The following is a 22537-nucleotide window of genomic DNA, read 5'->3' on the forward strand; positions in this document are numbered from 1 at the left end:
CAGAATATTTTTTGAAAAAAGAAACTCTAAACTTTATTTAAATCATTTTGATAACTATTTACACAATAATGCTGCATCTAATTCATGATTGTTTTCGTTTTCTGTGCTAAAAGATATTTTCTCACCTAAAGAGACAAACAATCTAATTTTCTTTGGCATACATACACTACTAAGAATCTGTGCCTGATCGCAACAAAACCACGTAAGTTTAGAAAACTGTTAGTAATTATTACTAAACATTTTCTTAACTCGAGGGGGTTTGTTTCAACAGGCAAATGTGCTTCAATGCTAATTAAAACGTATGAATTAAAGTACATAATTATACATTACATCTAAAGTACATTTACAGACAAAAATCAAAATAAATAAAATTCAATTAACTTTCACACCAAGAAAAATATATAAATAAAAAAGCCACTAAACATCCCATATTTAATAAATAAATGATATGTGAGAGCTCAGAGTGGAAATATGGTATACACACCATCTATATGCCTATAAATATAAAAAGTCAAAAACAAAAGAGGAGTGACAAAAAAATAACAGGCAACATTTAACATATATGTAACAAAAGCATAAAAGTAAAACAGGAATTGTGTGTACACAGATTAAAATTCAATATAAACCAAAACATTACCTGTGCCCTGGCAAGCAACATAATCTGACATTTATTAGACTAAAATAAATAATGATGAATGGCACAGTATAATTATAAAAAGGCCATATAAAAGGATGCTATTAACACATACAAGATACATTTTAAAACTAAAACATATTTTTGAAATTCAATGCAGTGATACGATTTGTTCAACACACTTGTACAGTTTAAAGAGATTACAGCACTGACACGCTAGTAAGATATGTTCTATCAAACCTTTTGACTTCTACATCAGTTGTAGTGCTCTGTTTCATATAATTGACTATCTTCAGTCTAGACACAATTATTATGCTCACAGTTCTAGAACACAGTGGCAGCTAAAGGGGACGGAATAAGAATTGAGTGACCCAGTAACGCACTGAGCTACAAAATTGTGTTTGCAAATGCCCTTTTCTTTGTATAAATGCAGTTATAATAATAATAGGTCTTGTTGCGATTACAAACAGATTGAACAGGTTTACAAAGACCATTAAAAATCAGTTTTGACTGATAATGCGGTCATTAATCATGACAATAAAATGGCTAAAATACAGTTTATTACAGAAGCCTGTTTCCACCACTGAATAAAAAAAATTAAAAGTAACGGCGACTTTATCTTAGTTCTTTTTTCTCACAATTCTGAATTTTTCCCTCAGACCTGTGATATAAACGTGCAATTCTGACTTTTTTTCTCAGAATTGTAAGTTTGTATTACGCAATTCTCAGAACAAAAGCCAGAATTACAAAGTGTAAACTCGCAATTGTAAGAAAAAAGTCAAAATTGTGAAATTAAAACTCGCACATCCTAGAAATTAAGTCAGAATTGAGATGTAAACTTACAAATACGAGTTATAGTAAAAATTGTGAGAAATAAACTCAAAATTCTGAGTAATAAAGTCACAATTCTAAGAAAAAAAGTTAGAATTGTGAGGTGTAAACTCACAAATATGACTTTTTTTCTCAGAACTGTTAGATGTAAACTCATAAATATGACTTTTTCTCAGAATTGCATGGTATAAACTTCCATTTGTAATTTCTGAGAAATTCTGATTTTAATTTGAGAAAAATAAATTTCCCTTTTTACCCTCAAAACTAGACTTTTTAACTCGCAATTGTGAGTTTATATCTCACAATTGTGAGAACAAAAGTCAGACTTTACAAGTTATACCCACAATTTTGAAATAAAAGTCAGAATTGTAAGTTTATATCCCACAATTCTTACTTTGTAACTGACTTTTTTCTCAGAACTGAGAGATAAACTCGGAATTGCAAATTATACCCACAAAAAAAAAGTCATAATTGCGAGGTGTAAACTTGCACTTGCGAGAAAAAAGTCAGAATTGTGATATGAACTCGCATATGTGACTTTTTTTCTCAGAATTGCATGATATAAACTTTGAGAACATATCAGTCTCTTTTTTCCCTCAAAAAAAATAAAAAAGTCAGAATTACGAGTTTGTATCATGCAATTCTGTGAAAAAAATAGTGGGATAAAAAGGTCACAATAAGTGTTTTTTTTTTTAAATTCAGTGGAAACTGGCTTCTGTAGTTTCTAAACACTTAAGGCACATTTAAAACACATTTAAAAATGAATTTTACTGCATTAAATAGGAAATATCAAACCAAGTGGCATCTACAAGCAAATGAGGCTTAACCTTTCAATTATGTTTAATGGACTTTAATGGACTGGTTTACATGTTTTCTGCTTGTGCTATCAGTCACTTGGTTTGCTATTCTATTATATAATGCAATCACATTCATATATGTGACCCTGGACCACAAAACCAGTCTTAAGTAGCACGGGTTTATTTGTAGCAATAGCCAAAAATACATGGTATGGGTCAAAAAAAAATTTCTTTTATGCCAAAATCACTAGGATATTAAGTAAAGATCATGTTCCATGAAGATATTTTGTAAATTTCCTACCATAAATATATCAAAACCTAATTTTTGATTAGTAATATGAATTGCTAAGAACTTCATTTGGAACACTTTAAAAGGCAATTTTCTCAATATTTAAATTTTTGGCACCCCAGTTTCCAGATTTTCAAATTGTTGCAGCCAAATATCAATAGAAAGCTTATTTATTCAGCTTTTCAGATGAAGTATACATCTCAATAAATTGACCCTTATGACTGGTTTTGTGGTCCAGGGTCACATATGTGTTCACAACTGTGGCTTAAGTGTCCAAATATGTTTTGTGGGCACTGTATCTTTGCAAATCTGTGCAAAACTACAACATATTTAATCATAAACAAGCTCAGGCATGCAAACCAGCCCAAAGCACACAAAAATCCCAAAGAATGCTAAAGGCATGTTGATTTGAACTATTTTGGTTGCCAGGCTTCGTTCCTCTGAAAGAAATCTAGCCTACACACAAAACACATTAACAAGTGACACAGTATCATAATCCAGCACATTACCTCAACTTCATTTGAAGTAAACTGTGCCCAGGAACTTTTAAAAATCCAACCAGAACCACAACATCCCGAGCCCTGTAATATCCCAGTGACCTCTAATGACACCCTGACCTTCTAGCTGGCGCCAACGACTATCAAAATGAACTGCCGCAGACTGTAAATGGGGCTAAAGTGCACTGCTGGTGGTCTGCCAGGGTGACACTGCTGGCACTTTACTCACAGCTGATGCTAAATGGAACAGGAACGTGACCTGTTCATGTAGCAGAGCCGCCACTCTGCTATAGCAAATGTGCAAAACCTAAACTCTAAATACTAAGTAACTGATTACAGTCTCATATCCTCAGTCTTTCCTGACTAAATCAGACTAGTTTTTGTTTAAATTAATTATATTTACTGAAGTATCCCAATAACTAGGTTGCACTCTTTGGTAACAGGTCATGTACTAAGATAGTAACTGTAAGTAACTGCGTCTTTCTTTAATACCTTGGGTGCCTTTTGCTTTCATGAACATTACAATTTTCTCAAAACAATGACATTTTTTGCTGCTGGATGTGAAGTTCATGTCTCCCGCTAATACCCGTTGTTCAAGTCAACAAATCTAAAAAAGTATGGCTATAAAAACAGCATCATGAGCACATGATAAAATGGATATCTAGAAAAATAAAATTCTTTGTATCCTACATCCGGGACCCATGGATCTGGAACAGCTGCAAGAGAGTTAAAAGATATTATAGACACAGAAATACACTCCCGTTCAAGTGTTTGTGGTCAGTGAGATTTTTTTAAAGGGAACCCTCAGGTATTACGATTTGTATGGCTTAATAAAACATAAATGATGTCTCTTACTGAAATATGTAGTAGAAAACCCATTAAAACCCATAGAAATTTACATATTACATACATTACATACACTCGGTAAGATACTGAAGCTACCTGTTGCTATTTTTACTACTGATACAATGCCACATTGTGCAGCTTTTGGTTGTAATTTTCAGTCAAAGGGCAACAAGAGAAGCAATTTACAGGGCTCAACGCTAAGGATTTTTTCTACTGGCCCGATTGGGCCAGTGGTTCAGATTTTTACTTGCCCTGCCAAAAAATAATAATAAAAAAAGTTAATAGTTATTTCTTAGCCGCATTTTAAATAATGTGTCAAAAGCCAAACATAACTATATTTCCTTAAATACAATTGACAATTTAAAAAAAAATATAATTGTAATGAAGTAAATTTATGCACAACAGTATGTCCAGGTTGATGGTCCTAGATCAGCAGTTAACTATACATAAATGGAGGACTCCTATTAAAGGAATGTTGTCGCAAAGAAGAAAAATTAAACAATATTAGTAAATAGAGTGTTAAGCAGAATTTATGTTAAAAATTGTTTTTACGGTGGTCGTCCATGATTTATTTATTTTTTTGTCTTTGTTTTTACCTTTTTATATGTTTAATTGGACTCAGAGGTGCCATGAGTGCAATCAAATTCATAATTTCATGTTATAAAAATTTTAATACAGAGATCTGCCAGCAGGTGGCGGCAACAGACTGATTTAATTACTGAATCATACTATTCATTTGATTCGTTCGAACGGATGGTTCATTCGGGATTAAAGCAAGTGACTCTTAATGAATGGGAAATTGATTCTTTAAAAGCGCACGTTCATTTATAAACGAAACACCGCTGTGTTTGAATGGAGATGCGCAGCGGCTCAGTTGTGACTTGTTTCAGACTACTTGACGACCAAACAGAGCATAATCAGGCAATAGTGTTATAGTCAGACAATGTAAGTCACTTAATAATAACTTCTTGTTTATTTAACTGTTGTATTAAATCAGTACCTCATTTACAAACTCCCACAAAAATTATTAAAAGTTGTCACTCATCTTAGTTTGCGATATTACAAAGCCTATTATATTCAACGGCGCTCTCTATATCTTACTGCACAATCAGTCTCTTATTTACACTCTCTCTACACTTTGTTTATGAAAGGATTCGTGAGAAATGTCTGTGATACATTACTCTATGTTGCAAAAACGTGTAGAAACCTTTGAAGCTCCCCTGAGCGCAAACACAAATATGCTGTGTATATATTTGTATATATATATAGTGTTCGTGACATCACAGAGAAGGTAGCATTTAAAGGCTTAAAAACACAAGCTGTTTCTTGATTCTCGAAATTAATCTTTAGTGACAAGGCAGCACTGGCCCGATCCTGTCTACTGTCCCGAGCGTCTCGCACGCTGGCCCCGGGCCATCGGGCAGTCCTTATTGTCGAGCCCTGAATTTAGGTCTGCTTTCCTAGTAATAAGAACAGGAGAAAAGAATGGGAAGATGCCTGTGGACAAATAAAACTTCCTAAAGACTTGCGTCTTTGTTCTCTCCACTTTAGCCCTGATGTCTTGAGGCTTTTAGTAGACCACAGCTACTGAAAGAGCTTACAAACTGCAAAGACAAATGCTAGATGGCATTCTGGCAGGATGTAAACATGTTGACACTTGTCATATCTTGGGACGTTTAGACTCTTTGTGGGGAAAAATCAATGGTAAGGCATTTGGTTAAAAAACTTCAATCACCACCTGTAAGCTCTTTCAGTAGCTAAGATCATCGTAACAGTATTTTATTTTCCAAGTTGCTTATTCGGAGTTGTAGCAACACAGAGTGCAAACATTTTACGTAATCGAAACAATGGTGCACCCTATAGTTCAAAATATGTATAAAACGATGTGGATTTTTTAAATAACGTAAATCTTTTTACTACATGTTTTAGTAAATGCATCATTTGTGTTACATTAAGCCATACAAGTCTTAATACCCAGGGCAGGGTTCATACAAATACTGTAAAATTGAATTCCAGGACTTTCAAGGACTTTCCAAGCAGTACTTTTTAGATTTTCAAGGGCTTCAGAGATAGACAAATAATGTCTTCTCTTTCAAATTCTAAAAAAGATAAATAGATAAATAAAAATATTAGGGCCGGGACTCGATTAAAAAAATTAATCTAATTAATTAGAGGCTTTGTAATTAATTAATCGAAATTAATCGCATTTTAATCGCATATAAATATTTGACCTGAGAACAGTGAGAATTAAGATTTTTTACATGGATTTTTAGTATACCATTGAATAATGACTGAATACATAAGCTTAAGCAACAAAATATTGTTTATTTTTGTTCAACCAAGTCCAACAGACCAGTGCAATATTGCCATTAAGTGTAGCAAGAGGCACGTTCTTTAACGAGTCTTTCATTTCGAGAACTCTGCTCTTGTGTTTGCTTAATTATGCATTTAAACGTTAATGACCAAACCTATCATTATAAATGTTGCTGCACATGTTATATAACGCGGATAACATTTAAAAAATATTTTTTATCAGGTTACACACTGATTATTTATCACTCAAATCCCTTTCTCTACCTGTCCGTTGGTTGCGTATATCCTCCATGTTTGTAGTTTTTTAACACTTTTTATGCGTGTTTGTAGTTCTAATCGAATCCTCGTTCACGGCACAGTGTGTTGTGGGCAATATTAGCCGTTAAAAGTGCGCATTGATCGTTAAGTAGTAGACCATCCGGGAATCTTTGGAATACTTTTTTAAACATACTACGATTTGGGACATACAATACTATTTAGGACGGACGCAGCTTGTCTGAACGTTAGTTGGTGCTCCAGTATAATCGGTCCGCCGAATCTCATCCAGTGAGAAACGTTCCGCGGTGCAAAACTTAGTGCGATTAAAATGCGTTAAAAAATTTATGCGTTATTTTTGTGTAATTAATTAATCTAAATTAACGCGTTAAAGTCCCGGCCCTAAAAAATATACTAATACAAAATGGCAAAAATAAAGCCCAAATTCTTCTGAATGTGTATTGCAAATCATTTGATTTGAATAATTCAATTCGCTAAATGATTTACAAACCCGTTCTGATCTAAGGGTGTGTTCACACTTGTCATGTTTGGTTTGATTAAAACAAAATCTGGTGCGATTGCTCTGTTAGTGCGGTTCATTTGAGTAAGTGTGAACGCTGCCATCTAAACCCTGGTGCGCACCAAACAAGTGAACCGAGACTAATAAAAAGATAGGTCTCGGTCCGCTTCCCAATGAACTCTGGTGCAGTTTGACAAAATATGAACGCAACAAGAATCAAATACTTCTAAACTAACCAAAAACAGGAAGTAATGACAAGATGCGACGCTATGCGACATGATTTCACGAAGATAACAAGCGGTGTATCCAAAACAAAATGAGCAGAGGGCAAACGTGGAGCAATGAGGTGGCTTTTATGAGCTCTTTGTGAGTTCACAGGTGGTGAAAATAAAATCAGATACACGCAACAATGAGCGCACTTAGTCCAGCTTGTTTGGAGTGTTTGTTCAGTGAGTTCCGTCACAAAATATACGCCAGTCGAACCGACCAGTGAGGTTGTGAACGTATTACTATGCCTTTAGGTTTGATATCTTTAGGCTCTCTATTAAAAATGCCAGTGTGAACACTAAGTGGACCAAATGTATAATTTTCCTTTTTGGTCCAGACCAAATGAACCAAACGAACTGAACTACAAGTGTGAACACACCCTAAATCAAATGATTCACAATACACAATTTGAAGTCCCAATCTAAATCAAATGATTTGTGAATCCGCTCCGAAGTCCCAATCTAAATCAAATGATTCGTGATACGGGATTTTAAGTCCCAATATGAACCAAATGATTCGCGATCCGATTGTACCATTTTGAAACAATAAATTATTTAGTGATGCAGTGGCTAAACTGATTCAGAGTATCGAAAAGACCCATTTTACCAATCACTGCGTGCTTTTTAAAATCATTACAAATTATGTTGAAATTTGAAAATGAATGGCTCTTTTAATTTTGCTAGTGAATTGCTTGAAATTAACAAGCAAAGTCACGAGTGTGAATCAATCGGTGTGGTTCCAGCATAAATGACTCAATTGATTTGGGTCATCTGTTTCTCTTTTAGCATCTTCAGCCATGTTTACACGACAATGTCAGTACTACTACTGGCTTAGCTTGCTAGTTTTCAGTTCAGACATTAACTGAAATAAGCGAAAAGGGGATGTTTTTTTGAATTGCGTGAATTTTGCATGAAAAGATATGTTAAAGATATAATTACACTTATTTCAAACATTGTCTTTAAATAATTCAAGCACGTTTCAAGTACCTCCTCAGGAATATTGTTATTTTCAAGAGTTTTCCAGGCCTTACATTTAAAAAAAGTCAAATTCAAGTACTTTAAGCACTTAGTACGAACCCTGCCAGGGTTCCCTTTAAAACAATGAATAATATTATGCTCACAAATTCTGCATAAAATTTGACATTGTAATAATATTTCACAACATTACTGTTTTTGCTGTATTTTTGATCAAATAAATGCAGATTTGGGTGAGTATAAGAGACTCCAAAAATGTTTTTAAAAATTACAGACCCCAAACTTTTGAACGGCAGTGTATCTACAGAAATGTATCATTACTAATAATTTCTATTATGGATAGAGTAGAGTATGAAATATGCTTCCTTGTATATTCCATATAATACAAAGGTAAATTTAGCTGAAGATGTGAATATGGGTGGAGATGGCAGTGACTCAATGGCAATTTATGGAACAGACGCTGTGCTAAATGTTGAGGAGTCATTCGGTTGAGTCATTCTGTCACCATTTCTGGTCTGATGACCTTTGCTAAAATCCCATTTTAAAGCTATATTTATTTATGTTGCACAATAGTTTGTCTGCACACTTAGGAATTGTGTTTAATGGAATAGTTACAAGGAAAAATCATGCTTGGAAGTTACTAGGAGGTAAAGGCTATTGCATTTCAGTGCACTGTTCTCAAAAAAGGCAAGTAAAGCTACAACCTTAGATAAGATGACTATTTTTAGTCAATCCACCTTTTTCTTCAACAAAGTCTATGGGTGAGACTTCTGGTTCATTATCTGCTATAGAGAAATAATGAGAGGAATAACAACATGCAGAAATCTGTAAAACTAAAGTGTGCTCATAATTAAGATAGATTAAAATAACATGGTAAGACACCAATTTGCAATATTGAGCATCAAAACAAGCTGTTTTACACAGCTAAAAATAGCTGGATGTGATGAGACCAGAAGCCAGACCCATAAAATTTACAAATGGCCACACCCACTCTTACAAGAAGAAAAAGGTGGATAGATTTCCTGTTTTATTGTGATCATTTAATTTGGTGCACTAAAATGCAATTTACTTCAGACCCTCTGACTACTAGAATTTTGTACATCTACCACTAATACAACCAACATGACGGCATTTCCTCACCAATTCCTTTGACACAAGTTTCTGCTAATCTCTAATCCACTCATTGGGGGTGGCATTTCTCTCTCCCTCTTCCTCCTCTTCCTCCTCCTCCTCTTCCTCCCTCGCTCCATCCTCCTCCTGTGTGTCCGAGGTCTAGTTGTGTTATGAGTGGACAACAGGGTGAACAGAAACCGCAGGGATCGCAGCACGACAGATGATGGCATAGCAAAAAAAAATGAAAAAGATTTATGAATATGCAAAGAGTAGGTGTGCGAATGGATGTCAAGGCTATTGATGTGGAATGAGATGAAAAGACGCAGATTTTGTAGGTTGTAAGCATGTGTTTGAGGAATGAGTCACTGGAAACGGTGCTTTCAAAAATAGATGGCGTATAGTGAGTTTGTGTCTGTAGGTGCTCCAACCTTAGTCTTGTGGCTCTGTTCGGTCCCCAAACCTCCACCCGAGGTGTGCAGCTCTTTTGACACCACGCAGAGAAATTCAGCCTGGTCCTCTGTTCCATAGCTGTAAGATGAGCCAATGTTCACCATCTTGAAAAGCAAGAAACAGCCAAGACAGAGAAAGAGAGGTCTTTCATCATGAGAGATACTTGAGATTGGAGGAAAGGGGTAAGGAAATCGAGGAGAACATTAAGATGTATCCAATGCCTGATCAGCTGTACTAAAAACATCTTTATTGCTTTCAGTAGAGATCGGTCAGGTTAGTCCATTGATGAGGTTTACCTAGTTTTCTTTTAGCTGCAACAGTTTATGGTTGTGCTTTAGCAAAATATTTAGGGAAAATTTGTCAGTTGCGTTGCTGTCTATGCAGGGTCAGAAAGCTCTCAGATTTCATCAAAAATATCTTAATTTGTGTTCCAAAGATGAACAAAGGTCTTACGGATTTGGAATGACATGAGGGTGAGTAATTAATGACAGAATTTTCCTTTTTGGGTGAACTATTCCTTTAAGCCTGGTGTGAACAATTTGTGTGTAATAATTTACAATGGAAGCATAGGTTTTGTGTTAACTAATCATTTTTTGTAATTAAAGGTTATAGATATTTAGCACTGATATATTAACCTTTTAAATGTTGGTCTATGAACACATGCAGTTAAATGTTTTTGGATCTTGCATCACGTTTCTTACTCCATGAGCACTGCATTGCAAGGGTCTAGTTTAAATGGATAATTTGCAAAAAAATTAACATTCTGTTAAATTTAATCACACTCACATTATTCCAAACCTGTATGACTTACTTTCTTCTGTGCAGTACAAAAGAAGATCTTTTGAGAAACATCTGTTTGTTTGTCCATACAATGGACCTTAAATTTTTTTTTTTGCGTTTCACAGAAGAAAGAAATGCATACAGTTATGGAACAACATGACACTGAATAAAACTACATTTTTGGGTGACTCTTTAAATGGGTAAGTTCACCGAAAAATGAAAATTATGTAATTAATTATTCACCCTCATGTTGCTCCAAACTCCAAACAAAAGATATTTTAATGAAATCCGAAAGCTTTCTGATCCTCCATCAGGGTTGCCAGGTTTTCACAATGAAACCTGCCCAATTGCTACTCAAAACTAGCCTAATCACGTTCTGGGGTGTACACAACACTTTTTTTGGTGGGGTTTCACTGGTAAAATTTGCTAAAAACTATCACGTTATTGTGGTCACTTCAACCCGCAGACATAAAAAAAAAAAAAAAAAAAAAAAAACCCACCGCAAGTATTAATGTAGCCCAATTCTGCGGGAAAATTGCGAACTTGGCAACACTGTTCTCTGTAGACAGCAACACAGCTACCATGTTCAAGGCCCAGAAAGGAAGTAAGGAAATTGTTAAAAAGTAGTAGTTGTGTTGCTGTCTATGCAGGGTCAGACAGCTCTCGCATTTCATCAAAAATAAATATGTTAATTTGTGTTCCGAAGTTGAACGAAGGTCAAATCCAAAGCTTTCTGATGCTCCAACAGGGTTGGCAGGTTTTTACAATTAAACCCACCCAATTACTACTCAAAACTAGCCTAATCACGTTCTGGAGTGTAAACTACACTTTTTTGGTGGGTTCCGCTGGTAAATTTTACATTCCAGTGGCTAAATTTCACGTTATTGTGGTCCTTTCAACCCGCAGACATAAAAAAACAACCCACAGCAAGTGTTAAAGTAGCCCAATTCTGCAGGAAAACCACAGACTTGGCAACACGGTCCTCCATAGACAGCAACACAACTACCACAAGTCCCAGAAAGGAAGAAAGGACATTGTTCAAATGTAGCTTTCAAAATTTTCATCAAAAATATCTTTATTTTTGTTCCAAAGATGAACGAAGGTCAACTAGTTTGGAACGATGTGAGGATGAGCATTTAATAACAGGATTTTCAGATTTGGTTGAGCTGTCTCTTTAAAGGGTTGGTTCACAGAAAAATGAAAATTCTGTCATTAAACCCGTAAGGCATTTGACACTTTTTTTGGTGGGGTTACCCTGGTAAAATTGGCATTCCAGGGGCTAAATATCACATTATTGGGGTTACTTCAACCCACAGACATAAAAAACAACCCACAACAAATGTTAAAGTAGCTCAATTCGTCGGAAAAACCATGAACTTGGCAGCACTGTAATCCATAGACAGCAACACAAATACCACATTCAAGGCCCAGAAAGGTAGTAAGGACACTGTTAAAACGTGGTAGTTACATTGCTGTCTATGCAGAGTCAGAAAGCTCTCGGATTTCAGCAAAAATATCTTCATTTGTGTTCCGAAGTTGAACAAATGACAGAATCTTCATTTTTGGGTGAACTATCCCTTTAAGAAACACGTCTGATTGCTATATGGTGGACCATAAATCAGCCTTATTACTTCAAAATATGCAGTTTTCCCCATGTCTAATTATCATTGGGGATATGCAAAACTACATACTCAAAGCCAGTATAATATCATATAATTTGTCATTTTACAAAAAAAACGCATTCTATGATTAAGAGGGTTTGGTGCAACTGACCATGTAAAATCCAGTTGAAAACAAGTAGTAAAAAGTTTAATTAAACACTTTAGCTATGTTACTGGACTCTGAATCTGAGGGGAGAATTGGACACTGGGAGCATTAGGATCAGGGGAAGGAAAATCGACTCAGTGTCAGTCCAACCCACAGTCCAGAGCAGTCCGGGGCGGGGTTTTCGGCAGGCGCGCACGCTGACCTGCTCAAACTTCCAGCCGTCCGACATGGTGGACACCATCTGGGTCAGCTCCTCTTCCTGACACTGCAACACCCGGTACACGTGCTTTGGTGGTACCTGCTGTTATGAGAAACAGAAAGAGAGAGAGAGTAAAGACTGGTGAAGTGTAAAAAAGGAATGTGGTGGGAAGTAGAAGATGATGCCAAAAGGCAAGTAGAGAAAGAAAAGCAAGAGTGGGCGGGAAACCGACGGCTGTTGCATAAGCACACAAATATAGTCATTAATGTACAGTAGTTACTGAGAAGGACAGAAATACAGTGCTGAGAATGTGAAGGAGCTGAAAAATGGACACTAATGGTAAAAAAATGAAACTACGAGGAGGCATGATAAAGGCCCTGCTTATTACCTGTGTGGCCTTGAAGTCTCGCTCAAGAATCCTCTCTTTGATTAATTTAATCAGTGGCGTGATGTTGTAGAATTCTGCCTCCTCCAAGACACCTGACGGCACAGACACACTTTGCTTTTAAAACTAAACATTTGTGTCAGTTATGCGTTATTTCAACTAGATATGCTTCAATACTGGAAATGCAAGAACATTAAAAATAAAGGTATATTACAAATGTACAGTATGAAAAATGGATATTCATTTTGACATTTGCTAAATATTATATTCAACTAAATATTACATTCAATATTTTTCAATTATTAGTGTTTAGTTTAGTGTTTTAGTTATTAGTGTTTTAAAGATCAGATTGAAGTGAGTCATAGTCTAATTTAAAGCAAAAGTAATCTAAATGTAAAAAATAATGGAAATAAAAATGTACAATTAAATATCCAAAATTGGCTAATAGCGATTTACCTGAAAAAAAAAATCATAATTTAAAATAAAAATATTCAACATAAATAAAAAATGAAAAACATTAAACCAAACAAAGATGTAAAATGTTGCCATTGCGACTAACTACTAAAACTAAAAAAAAAAATTTAACGTTAAATATAAAATAACAGGCAGGGGTTGAAAACTTTTCGAATTTGACAATCAGGGTAAATTTCACTTATTTTGTCTTCTGGGAAACAAGTAAGTGTCTTCTGTGGCTTCTGAAAGGCAGGATTAAATGAAAAATATATAATTTTTAGGCAAAATAAGAAAAATGTACGCATCTTCATTCTGTTCAAAAGTTTTCACCCCATGCTCTTAATGCATCGTTTCCTTCTGAAGCATCAGTGAGCGTTTGAACCTTCTGTAATAGCTGCATATGAGTCCCTCAGTAGTCCTCAGTGTGAAAAGATGGCTCTCAAAAGCATATAATCATTGTTGGAAAGGGTTCAAATACACAAAAATGCTGTAAAACCAAATAATTTGTGGGACCTGAATCTTATTCAGGTCAGTACTAAATAAAATAATAACATGCATTTTGTATGATCGTCTGCAAGATGTATGTAAACTTTTGACCTCAACTGTATATTGCTATAATATTAAAAATATAGCAATACATTTTAAAACACATAGACTGACAACAGTTAAGAAAGTGAATTAACAGACCTTCTTCTGCCAACTCCTTGTTATACACCAGCTTCCCATGTCGCAGATAGTTGAGTATGGGACCAAAATAGGTGGGATCTCGGTCAATCACATAAGCCCCCGTTTCATCCTAAACAAAGAGATTACAACTCTCTCAAAATGTATAAATATCATTCCATCACATATACAGACTCAATATTATTTAACGCACATTGTTTAATCATAATGTATTTAACATTTTAATATTTAATAATGTGGAAACTGTTAGGAAATCCCCTATGTAAATGTAACACTGCCTCAGTGCTGAGGCTGTTTAACAGATGTACAGGATGCTCTGAACAGTACAGAAACCCAGGGGATAAAAATGTGACTTGGCACAAAAAAGAAAAAGAAAAACATTAAAGGAAAGGGCATGTGGAAAGTGGCATTGAGCGCAGGTCACATTAGCATGGCCTAAGCCATTGTCCCAGAATGACTGAGGGTCTCCTTTTTGCAATGAATTAACCTTAAGAGCTCGGCACAGCTCTAGCAAGAGCAGGACATCATGTAGGCTACAACATGCCCTAAAGAGAACATTACACAACTGAGCCCAGGGCATGAGCACTCAAAACCCACAAAGAGCAATAAGAGAAAAAGAGAGTGCACAGAAGCAGGTGAAAAAGATAAAAAGAAAGAGGAAGACGTTGGCATAACAGAAGGCTCAAGACTGAATAGAGGCACTGCAATGTTATAAAAGCACTATAATAGAGGAAAAAGAAAGCATGAACATGAACAAGATATCTACACAAAAAGGTATTTATCATTATTTTATTTTGCAGTGTTGTCGTAGCTTAATAAAATTAAGGTTGAACCACTGATGTCACATGGACTATTTTATTGATGTCTACTAACTTTCTGGGCCTTGAATGTGTCAGTTACATTGCTGTCTATGCAGGGTCAGCAAGCTTTCAGATTTCATCCAAAATATCTTAATTTGATTTCTAAAAATGAACAAAGGTCTTACAGGTTTGGAAAGACATGATGGTGAGTCATTAATGACAGATTTTTAGTTTTTGGATTAACTACCTTTAAGTATTCATCTTTTATGCTCACCAAGGCTGCAGTTATTTGATCAAAAATACAGAGAAAACTAGTATTTTGTAACATTTTTACCACATAAAAGAACTGTCTGTCTTTAAATCTATTTTAAAATATTTTTTTGTGATGATAAAGCTGTTTTAACCATTTTACTAATTTGGTGCTCAAGATATATTTCTTGTTATTATCAATGTTAAAAACAGTTTTTTGAAATTTTAGATTTTTTGTACAATTATAAATGTTGCTTTTGATCAATTTAATGTGATCTTACTAAATAAAAAATATATATATTTGAACAGTAGTGTATACGCTACCAGTCAAAAGTTTTTAAACAGTAAGATTTTTAAGTGTTTTTTTTAAAGAAGTCTCTTTTGCTCACCAAGCCTGCATTTATTTGACCCACAAATTTTAAAATACTTTGATTATTTAAAATAAATGTTTTGTATTTGAATACATTTTAAAAATTCAAAGCTGAATTTTTAGCATCATTACTCCAGTCACATCATCCTTCAGAAATCATTCTAAAATTCTGATTTGCTGCCCAAAAAACATGTATTACTATTATTAATATATTGAAAACAGCTGAGTAGAATTTTTTTAGGTTGACTTGATGAACAGAACGTTTAGAAAAACAGCATTTATCTGAAACAGAAATCTTTTGTAACATAATAAATGTCTTTATAAATGCTCTTGGTCAATTAAAGCATCCTTGCTAAATAAAAGTATTATTTCTATCATTTCTTCCACCCCCCCCCCCCCCCCCCCAAAAAAAAAAAAAAATAATAACGCTGATTTAAAGCTTTTAAATGGTATAGTGTATAATGTTACAAAAGCGTTTTATTTCAGATAAATTACATTTTAAAATATATTAAAATAGAAAGAACTTCTTTTAAATAGTAAAAATATACATTTTTAAAATGTACTGTTTTTGCCGTACATGAGCAGAAGAGACTTTCTTAAAAAAACGTTTTGACTGAAAGTTTAGTTTAAAATAAATAATGTAAAATACAGCCTGTATGAAATATTTATGCCTGATAAATCTTCCTATTTCACCTTCCATTCATTTTGGGCCCTGCATGTGACTCACTCCAGATTCACAACATGGATGCGAACAACAAACTAATTATCACATACAGAGTTGAAAAAGCATCAACAAATATTTTCATTAGCTGTACAAAATCTCACAGACAATAGTAGCACAGAACATCATTTGCACACACACGCACAAAAATCCCATTTTCGAAACAGCAAGTGCAGCAGACAGCCTCACATTAGACATGACTAGACTTGACAGCAGGCATGACAACACCTGCGCATGACTCCTGCAGTGAGTCAGAAGAGACATGCTGTCCTCCCGCTCGGGATTTCACAAGAACAAGAGAATTCAAAGAGGATTTTACACATAATACTACTGTATATGCCTTAAACACACAGAATTCAAATCAGATGTGTCCGCTATCTGTCCGTGCTCATCTTGCATTTATGTTTATCTCTGCCATTGTACAAGGAAGTATAAGAACCAGGTCCCGATGGGGAACTAACTGCATCCCATGGGAAATACCTGGTAGGCAAACAAAGAGCTATTAATTTCAAAACAGAACGGCATAATAACCTGTTCCACGTAAAGCCTCACAGCATGCTATAAGAAAGCCGAAAAACGATTGCGCATACTCATTCAAAATGTTGAACTACTTAATAATATGTGACCCTGGTCCACAAAACCAGTCATAAGTAACACAGGTATATTTGCAATAGCAACGATACATTGTATGGGTCAAAATTATAAATTTTTCCTTTATGCCAAAAATCATTAGGATAATAAGTAAAGATCATGTTTCATGAAGATATTTTGTTAATTTTAGACTGTAAATATATCAAAACTTAATTTTTGATTAGTAATATGCATTGCTAAGAACGTCATTTGGACAACTTTAAACTTTTAACTTTTTTTTTTTGCACCTTCAGATTTTCAAATAGTTGTATGTTATCCTAACAAACCATACATCAACGGAAAGCTTTCAGATGATGTATGAATCTCAATCTTAAAAAATGTACCCTTATGACTAGTTTTGTGTTCCAGGGTTACATATTCACTATAATAAGTAATAAGTAAGACACATCTTAAAGTGTAGTATGGAGTACCTCAAGGCTGAGTACTAGGACCACTACTTTTTACGCTTTATATGTTACCCTTGGGAGATATCATCAGGAAACATGGTGTTAGCTTTCACTGTTATGCTGATGATACTCAGCTCTATATTTCTTCGCAGCCCAGCGAAATATACCAATTTGAAAAACTTAACAGAATGCATAAGTGATATAAAAAATTGGATGGCGAGTAATTTCTTACTGCTAAATTCTGAAAAAACAGAGGTGTTAATTATTGGACCTAATACCTCCACATGTAATAACCTTAAACACTGTTTAATACTCGATGACCGCTCTGTCAATTCTTCGTCATCAGTCAGGAACCTAGGTGTGCTATTTGATAGCAATATTTCCTTCGAAAGCCACATTTCTAGCATTTGCAAAACCGCATTTTTCCATCTAAAAAATATATATCGAAATTACGACCTATGCTTTCAATGTCAAATGCAGAAACATTAATTCAATTATGTCTTATTACTAACAATTGCTCAATACATCAATTACACAATCATTTAACTATTCAGTTAAAGGGATAGTTCACCTAAAAATTAAAATTCTGTCATTAATTACTCACCCTCCTGTTGTTCCAAACCTTCGTTCATCTTTGGAACACAAATTAAGATATTTTCGGAGAAGAAGAATTGTTGAATAAAGTGAACCCCTGATGTCACATGGACTATTTTGTCAATGTTCTTGGTACCTTTCTGGACCTTGAACGTGGCTGGACCCTTGCCGTCTATAGAGGATAAGAGAGGTCTTGGATTTCATCTAAAATATCATTTGTATTCCGAAAACGATCGAAGGTCTTACAGGTTTGGAATGACATGAGGGTGAATAATTAATGACAGAATTGTCATATTTAAGTGAACTAACACTTTAAACTCTTTGAAAAGGAAAAATGCATGTAAACTACCAATGACGGACAGACCAGGCCAGAAATAGAACTGAGAAGCCTCCATAGATATTTTTGTGCAGAGGGCTGGGAGTCTTCAAGGTGCCATGACTCTAATCTCATTAGAAGAGTGACATGAGCAGTGAGAGAGCACGCAACACTACAGCAACCAGTAATAACTGAGCTGTGATGGGAGATCGTTTGTGCCTCATCACTTACTGTGGGGATGGAGGTACTTTGAGTGTGGAATAAAAGGGAATATAAGAGGATAGCTTGGGAGTGGGTGGATACTGCACCATCTGTTAAGTCAAATAGTTTTTGTATGCCTTAGTGCTGGAAGATTAAAAGAGTAAATGGGAGCTAAAAATAAATAACATGCTATATATGCGTAAAGCTCACAACATTTCACTCCATAATCAACAAGAAAATTATACTTGCTTAAAATAACCTAGACCTTAATTTTGTTTGATAAAACACATTTCTAATCCAATTCTTTTTAACATAAATAAAAAACTCATTCTCAATAGAGGGTTTCCATTTACGCCATGGATGCGTGGCCATACTGGAGATACTCGGATGTACAGTAAACAACAGCATGGATTGCATGGTTAATGTACTACTGAATATGTTGTTCTGCTAATGTATGCTGTCTAAACCACGGAAAACACATGTGGAAGCTGCTAAATCATATGGAGAATGACTTAGTAAGCAGGAAAGGGTGCGATATTTTGAGAAACTAAAGTTTATAGGTGCTAAATATACGTACAAGCAGTATTAATTAAGTTATTAGCCTAATATTTTACCTACCTAAATAAGAACAAACATGAATGTTGTCAAGATTCTTGCTCTGAAAATCTTGGTTCAGTTTGGCCAACCACAAACGCATTTGTTTCTCAGACAGTTTTTTTGCACTCTTCTCCTGGATTTGTAATAACTTTTGGCAGTCTATAGTACTCCAAATGTTTTTCCCAGTCTGACCATTTAGTACAGCCCAAAACATGACAATATTTGACCATTTTCTAAGGCAATAATCAGATAAATTTGCCAGTTCTATTCGGTTCAGTGGCATTGTTTACGTTCAAGTGCTGCATATATGGCCGATTATATGCTCTATATACACTGTAATATGGAGGAAAAAACAACAATATGTAATTGAAACTGTATTGACCATTGATAATGACACATGGGAGAACATATATGTGACCCTGGACCACAAAACCAGTATTAAGTAGCACGGGTATATTTGTAGCAATAGCCAAAATTACATTGTAAGGGTCAAAATAATACATTTTTCTTTTATGAAAAAAAACCATTAGGATATTAAGTAAATATCATGTTTCATGAAGATATTTTGTTAATTTTAGACTGTAAATATATCAAAACTTAATTTTTGATTAGTAATATGTATTGCTAAGAACTTCATTTGGACAACTTTAAAGGCGATTTTCTCAAAATAGTTTTTTTTTTGCACCTTCAGATTCCAGATTTTCAAATAGTTGTATCTCAGCCAAATACTGTCCTATCCTAACAAACCATACATCAATGGAATTTAGCTTATTTGTTATGACTGGTTTTGTGGTCCAGGGTCACATATGTCAGAAAGATATCCATTTGTATATGCAAAAATATCTAATTCAATATAAAATCATCTCAACAATTTTATATATTCCACATCTGCTGACCTTTTTTATTTCTGTTTAAAAAGTAAAACAGAAATAGGTACCTTATTGCAGGCTGCAGGTATTGGAAATACTGAAAACTTATATTCATTTCAATTATATGCATCCAACTAGAAATTACATCCAGTTTTATTAGATTTGGGCCTTCCAAGCACACATAAAGACATCTGCCAACAGGAAATTATGTAATATATTAACCTTTGCTGCCAGAAGAAAACATTTTATTGCAGTGGGTGAGTGATAAGGCCCCCTTCACATAAGAGTTGGTGTAAGGTGATATTTGCTGTGGTCCCATTGGAACTCCTGGCATGTGTTCTACATTCTGACAGATCAGTTTTATAAGATATGGATGCTTTATTTGGATTATCGTAGGCCTCATTTCACTTTGGTCAAGTATCCTAACCTTAAAGAGATACTCCACCCAAAAATGAAAATTCTGTCATTATTTACTCACCCTCATGTTGTTCCAAAATGTATCAGAGTCACATTCTTCTGTGGAACATAAAAGAAGTTATTTGAGGTAATGTTTAAGTGTCTGTACAATGGAAGTCAAAGGGATTCAATACTGTTTGGTTCCCAGGGTTCTTCAAAATATCTTTTGTGTTCCACAGAAGAAAGAAATACATACAGGTTTGGAATGACATGAGAATGAGTAAATGATAAAAAACATTTTCATTTTATTTTAATGTTAGACTTTTCCTGGTTTTACATGCTTAATTGGCTGTATTGTTGTCCCACCAATTTCATAAACATAATAATAATAATAATAAAAACTTAAAATAATAGGTGATTACCTTTACTATATGTGACCCTGAACCACAAAACCAGTCATTTATACATCATGTGAAAGCTATATTTGTTATAGGACAATATTTGGCTGAGATACAACTATTTAAAAATCTAGAATCTGAGGGTGCAAAAAAAATCTAAATATCTAAATAATCCATCTTAAGTTACTTAAGTTCTTAGCCATGTGTACTAATAATAAAATCGATTTTGATATATATATGGCAGGGAATTTACAAAATATCTTCATAGACCATGATCTTTACATAATTTCTGCTATAAAATTAATTAATTATTGCTACAAAAATACCCATGCTACTTGAGTACTGGTTTTGTGGTCCAGGGTCACGTATTCTGATTAAAAAAATAAAGTAACAAAGTTTAAAATGTAATTAAAATTATGGTTTCATTATTATTATGATATAAGGACAATCTTTAAATATTACACAATTAAACAGTAAATAATTACATTAGTTCATATTATTATAAAATACATGCGTCATTATCTACATGTAAAATATAATTTCATGAGATTCAACCTTATATATGTGACTTAAGTAGCACAGGTATATTTGTAGCAATAGCCAGTTTGGGTCAAAATTATACATTTTTCTTTTATACCAAAAATCATTAGAATATTAAGTAAATGTCATGTTCCATTAAGATATTTTATAATTTTCCTTAAATCCTAAAATCTTAATTTTTGATTCGTAATATTCATTGCTAAGAACTTCATTTGGACAAATTTAAAGGCGATTTTCTTAGTTTTTTAAATTTTTTGCACCCTCAGCTTCCAGATTTTCAAATAGTTGTATCTCGGCCAAATATTGTCATATCCTAACAAACCATACATCAATGGAAAGCTTATTTATTCAGATTTCAGGATCACATATTAATAGAACTTCCCTCTGTACAAAATCAGCTTCAGGTGGATCACATTACCTGATAAAGGCTTCATGGAGTAAAATATGATATTTCTGGCTAATAACTGCGATGCTGCTCAAATGCACAAACACTGGGGTCCGCAGCAGCGCAGCACGTCTATCTGACTGAAGACCCCCGCTGCATCATTAATACACACTTATACACTAACATCACTGACTGCTGTCTTACCGTGTCTGAATGTAAGTCCTGCTGCTGACACAGTCGGTACAGAAACGAAGTTTGTTCCTTTAGCAGCGTCTGTCGTGTCGTTAGAAACACCGTGCCCCCGACGTTGAGACGGACCCATTTGCCGTTATTGCCTCCGGTGGTGTTAACAGCCGAACCGTTCCCTATGATATTTTCACCGCCACCGGAGTCAACAGCAGTAGATGTGGCTGTCGTGGCTCCTTCGCTTCCCTCGTTGTCTTTGTTGTTATTGTTGTTGTTGTTATTATTGTTCAGATTGCTGTGTGTTGCTGAAAGGGATCCCGTTTCCGGTAAAGCCTGAGGCGCCGCCGTTTTTCCTTTGTCCTCCGTTGCCATTAGGGTACTGGCGTGCTTATTCATACGCACCGTATGCGGACTGTCGGTGCGGCTCGGTTGCTGTTCTGATACCGTTCTGTCTCCCGCGGTGAAGCGGCGTGCTGCTGATTTTGTTAGTATCATAGAAGTAGAATAAGTGCGGCAGTTGATTGGCTCGTATCCTGCGATGTGTTCGCTCCGCCCACTTGCCCGTGGATGCACTTTTGACGCAGAAACCTGCGCACATTCTAGGATGCTGGATGTGTTTACGCACTAACAGCAATGAATATGTGTCCCTGGACCACAAAACCAGTCATAAGTGTCATTTTTTTTTTAATTTAAATTTATACATCACATGAAAGCTGAATAAATTAGCTTTCCATTGATGTATGGTTTGACAGGACAATATTTGGCTGAGATAAAACTACTTAAAAATCTAGAATCTGAGGGTGCAGAAAAAAATCGAAATATTG

General features: G+C 34.9%; 1 protein-coding gene across 4 annotated transcripts; it reads right to left on the reverse strand.

Annotated features, from left to right (window-relative positions):
- Positions 1 to 11: 11 nt before the first annotated feature.
- Positions 12 to 22234, reverse strand: kctd17 (potassium channel tetramerization domain containing 17). Of its 4 annotated transcripts, none has more exons than XM_073827765.1 (7): positions 21732 to 22234; positions 14058 to 14166; positions 12921 to 13012; positions 12536 to 12634; positions 9765 to 9890; positions 9364 to 9495; positions 12 to 3764 (listed from the first exon to the last, which is right to left on the reverse strand). In XM_073827765.1, the coding sequence occupies exons 1-6, from the start codon at positions 22206 to 22208 to the stop codon at positions 9388 to 9390; spliced, it is 1011 nt and encodes a 336-aa protein (XP_073683866.1). In that variant the 5' UTR covers positions 22209 to 22234; the 3' UTR covers positions 12 to 3764; positions 9364 to 9387. The 4 variants fall into 4 exon arrangements, with proteins under 4 accessions (XP_073683866.1, XP_073683865.1, XP_073683868.1 ...); XM_073827764.1 differs by having other exon boundaries at positions 12488 to 12634; XM_073827767.1 differs by lacking the exon at positions 9364 to 9495.
- Positions 22235 to 22537: the final 303 nt, after the last annotated feature.

Source organism: Garra rufa, chromosome 22 (assembly GCF_049309525.1).
Source record: "Garra rufa chromosome 22, GarRuf1.0, whole genome shotgun sequence".
NCBI classification, from domain to species: Eukaryota; Metazoa; Chordata; class Actinopteri; order Cypriniformes; family Cyprinidae; genus Garra; species Garra rufa.

Excerpts from the sequence above, each read along its gene's own strand:
- kctd17 (XM_073827764.1), bottom strand. The coding sequence starts at position 22,208 with ATGATACTAACAAAATCAGCAGCACGCCGCTTCACCGCGGGAGACAGA. Across the intron at positions 13,013-14,057 it reads CAAGGAGTTGGCAGAAGAAG|GTGTCTTGGAGGAGGCAGAA; the intron begins GTCTGTTAATTC and ends CTGTGCCGTCAG. Across the intron at positions 12,635-12,920 it reads GAGACTTCAAGGCCACACAG|CAGGTACCACCAAAGCACGT; the intron begins GTAATAAGCAGG and ends TTCTCATAACAG.